Below are 4154 nucleotides of genomic sequence, written 5' to 3'. Positions count from 1 at the left end.
GCCTTCTGTACAAAAGAAGGACCTCTTGGTTGCTGCTCCCAAGCTGTGGAGGTCCACTAAGACCTCTTCCCTTTTCTCTGGCAGAAAAATGCTTTCCTCTTTCTGTTTAGACTGGCCTTTGACTTTTCATCATATGGCAGAAGGGTAGATTCATAGAATCATAGAGTTGGGAGAGACCCCAAAAAGGGCCATCCAGTCCAACCCCATTCTGCCATGCAGGAACTCTCAGTCAAAGCCACTAGCCTCTGTTTAAAGATCTCCGAAGAAGGTTGTTTGAAAGTGGTGTGCTGTGTTCTTATTTTGTATCTTTTCCATTAAGTTTTAAATATATTTAAAAATGTTTGTAACCATGTCACATTAATATAATTGTTATCTCCCCCCCGCAATAATGTGAACTCCTTTGGGTCCCATGTGAGGAGAAAGGTGAAGTACACACAGAATGAATGAATGAATGAATGAATCTGATTTTATGGAGGTGGCAAAAGGAGATATTCAACCTCCTACAATACATGTAGTGTCCCATTGAGGAAAGGCACTCCTCACAGCTGTCTAGTGGTTAGAGGAGGACTGGAGTCCCTGATCGGGGTCTAAGAAAGTGATCTCTCCCCCCAGGAAATCACCACATGCCCATCGGGGATTTTCTCTCCTTCTGATGTCCCTGCCCTCTGTGTAAAGCTGTGGGAGCCTGCTTGGCATATTATATTAGCTCATGTGAGTGTACCCAGTGCTGCCCACACTCCAAAGGCTGCATTAGTTGAAATTTGATAGTAAGACTTTCCCTTCTACTGCTAAAAAACAATGTGAGCCCTCTGCCAGCTTAAAACATAGATTAAAAAAGTTTGAAATGGCAGCACTCCTTTTTTTACTGTGATGCTCTTAGGCCCCCTACAGACTGCCAAAACAAAGCTGCTTTGGGTCAGTTTGGAGGTATGCTGTTTAAATGAAGCATGCATCCTAAGAGTCCAAAAGCTGTGCCAAAGCTGTGCTCCAGTCCTTAGGACTGGATCGTAGCTTTGGCGCGGCTTCCGGACTCTTAAGACACATGCCACATTTAAATAGCACACCTCCAAACTGACCCAAAGCAGCTTTATTTTGGCCTGTCTGTATGGGGCCTTGGAGTTTTTAGCAACCAGGGCAAAATTAGCAAATTTCATCATAATAAAAATATTGCTGCCTTCTAGCAGTATACAGATGTCTTCCAGTTGAACTTCCTGACAGTAAGGGCTGTTTGACAGTGGAACAAACTCCCTCAGAGCGTGGTGGAGTCTCTGTCTTTGGAGTTCTTTAAGCAGAGGCTGGATGGCCATATGTTGGGGATGCTTTGATTGGGATTTCCTGCATGGCAGGGGGTTGAACTGGATGGCCCTTGCAGTCTCTTCCAACTCTATGATTCTATCTGTTGGCCAAAGAGCAGAGGATATAGGCAAAGAGTGGGAGCCTTGGGGGATTATGCAATGGACACCTTAATCAGTATTGAGTGAGATCCTCTATTTCACTTGTGTTTGATTTTGATGAAGATCTAGTGCAGGGGTCGGCAACCTATGGCCTGCGGGCCAGATCCGGCCCGGCAAGGTCTTGGGACCGGCCCCAGCCCGGCCCTGCTGCCGATTGCTGCCCCCGCCGCATCTTCCGCACCACTCCGGGCACCATTTTGAGTTTGCCCCCCCCCCCCAGTTGTCTGAGGGACAGCAACCCGACTCCCGGCGCAAAAAGGTTGTCTACCCCTGATCTAGTGTTACATTGGTGTAAATGTGCCCTAAGAAAATCTAATTTGCCACACAGAAAGTCCCACATTTTCAATATGTTTTCCCCCAAAATGTTTCTCTTTCAGATTAACTGAGGTCTCAGGAAGTGCTGCCATGACTAGCTACTCAACAGAAGCGGGAGTTAGAGAAGAACTTGCTCAACTGAAGGCTGCTTTGGGAGGACGGGAGCTTCTAGATGCTGCAACCAAAATAAAAAAAGAAATGGATTCATTAAATAACACCACACTTCACGTTGCCCTTACAGGTGATTCGGGTGTTGGTAAATCATCTCTTGTCAATGCACTGAGAGGGTTGCCTGATTTTGGAGATAACGCAGCCGAGACTGGGGTGGTACAAACTACGATGGAGCCAAAGCCGTATCACCATCCCAGATTTCCCAAAGTTACATTTTGGGACCTACCTGGAATTGGAACAGGTGACTTTAAAGCAGATACATATCTAAAGCTGGTAAATTTTAGCCAGTATGATTTTTTCATCATTGTTTCAAACAGTCGCTTCTCTGAGAATGTCATCAAGCTGGCTTGTGAAATCAAGAAAATGAAGAAGACGTTCTACTATGTGCGCTCATATATCGATGTTAGTATACAAAGTGAAAGTAAGAAACCAAACTTCAATGAAACAGAAACCCTCCAGATAATCAGGAAAGATTGCCTGACACATTTGAAGAAAACAGGAGAGGATTCTCCAAAGGTTTTTCTAGTATCGAGGCATGATTTGAGCAAGTATGATTTCCCACTCCTTCAAAAGACATTGGAGGAGGGCTTGGATGACCTGAAGAAACTTGTTTTAATCATGGCTTGGTCAACTTTCTCTAAAGATGTAATTGAAAGGAAAAAAGATGCTATGCTAGGCCACATACAAAAAAAGTCCTTTTTGTCTTGTACTATTGGGATGGTTCCAATCCCAGGCCTCGGTCTTGTTTGTAACATTCTCATCTTGAAGAATACAATGGAAATTATCTGCAAGGCCTTTGGCTTGGATGAAGGTTCGCTCTGTAAACTTGGAGACAGCACTGGCATACCTGTTGCTGAGCTGAAGTCTACTATCAAAAAGACCCCCAGTATCAATGAGATCACCAAACAATTTGTAATTAATTTCTTGCAGAAGTCAATGGTAACAACAGCATTGACAGCAGTAGAGCTGGTTGTAGATTTTATACCCGGACTGGGCTCTTTGTATGGTGGCGTCGGTTCTTTTTTAACCACATACTACACGCTGAAGTTCTTCCTGAGTGATGCTGTGGAAGATGCAGAGAATGTTCTGGCAACAGTTTGTGAGAGAAAGAAAAACTAACTGAAGAATGAAGAAACCCACCTGGATCGATCTCTTCTCATCTGAAAAGAGGCCCACAATTGATATATTTCCTCTTACCTGGACTGCTAGAGCCAAACTGGTGTCACATTGTGTTGGGCTAGCTCTCCAGGAGATCAGGATTTGGATCTCCACTCTGCCATGCAAACCTATGGGGAGATCTTGGGCAAGTCGCACTTTCTCAGCTTCAGAGGAAGGCAGTGGCAACATTTCTTAAACAGGAAAACCCCATGATAGGATTGCCTTTGGGTCTCCCTAAATAAGAAATGACTTGAAGGCACATGACAACCACCATTTATACTTTATTATTACCTTAATGGTACCCTCTGGCTCTTTCCATACTCTAATTGGAGAAACCACCCCTTCCCTGACATTTAAAGGGAAAAAACGAACTCAGGGGCCAGCAAAGAGGGGGAGGCCTCCAGCGCTGGCGGCCCCCACTGTTTTTTTTTTTGCTGGCCTCTGACAGAGATGATCTAGCAATACAGCTAATTTATAAGACGCTCAGTTAAACTGTTGCTTAAACACTTCTTTAATCTATATATGCTTTGAATGTTTCATAAAGGTTTTGTCTGCCCCCATCTTCTTGCTTGGCTGTGCAACAGTGAGAGACATGGAGATCCTTTGATCAATGTTTCTGGTGTTAAGTGATTTTCTCCTAAAAGGTTTTTCAGTTCATATAACCCGCCCCGCACCCTCAGGTCCTCTGGGAGGAATCTATTGCAGCCTTTAAAAACCAGACTAACTGCTACCTCCCAGAGGGTCTTCTCTGCAATTGCTCCCAAACTATGGAACGGTCTGCCAGACGAGATCCGTCAAATTGCCAGCTTAGACGGCTTTAAAAAAGCTGTCAAGACGGATCTCTTCCTGCAGGCCTTTCCTGAATAAAGTGCCCGGCCACAGAATGACTGCCCCCCGCATCATGTATCAGCCCACCGCTCTGTCCTTGTTATATTTTTATTGTGTTTTTTAATTGTGTTTCAATAGATATTTTAATTGTACATGTTTAATCCTGTTTTGGGGGGGGGGGGGGAATTTGGGACATAATTTTGTAAATGTGGATTTCAATATGTTGTG

At 44.3% G+C, this 4154-nt stretch overlaps 1 protein-coding gene across 1 annotated transcript in view; it reads left to right on the top strand.

The window, feature by feature from the left end:
- Nucleotides 1-3858, top strand: part of LOC121923183 (interferon-inducible GTPase 5-like) — a 10297-nt gene extending 6439 nt beyond the window's left edge. Inside the window, exon 3 of the mRNA XM_042453358.1 lies at nt 1832-3858. Within this exon, the coding sequence (XP_042309292.1) occupies nt 1860-3059 (1200 nt within the window). The 5' untranslated portion in view covers nt 1832-1859 and the 3' untranslated portion in view covers nt 3060-3858. The remainder of the gene's footprint in view (nt 1-1831) is intronic.
- The last annotated feature ends 296 nt before the right edge of the window (nt 3859-4154 follow it).

The sequence above is a fragment of the Sceloporus undulatus genome, chromosome 2 (assembly GCF_019175285.1).
Source record: "Sceloporus undulatus isolate JIND9_A2432 ecotype Alabama chromosome 2, SceUnd_v1.1, whole genome shotgun sequence".
Lineage (NCBI taxonomy): Eukaryota > Metazoa > Chordata > Lepidosauria > Squamata > Phrynosomatidae > Sceloporus > Sceloporus undulatus.
The sequence above is the reverse complement of the archived record's forward strand: the minus strand, read 5'-3'. Positions and strand labels throughout refer to the sequence as shown.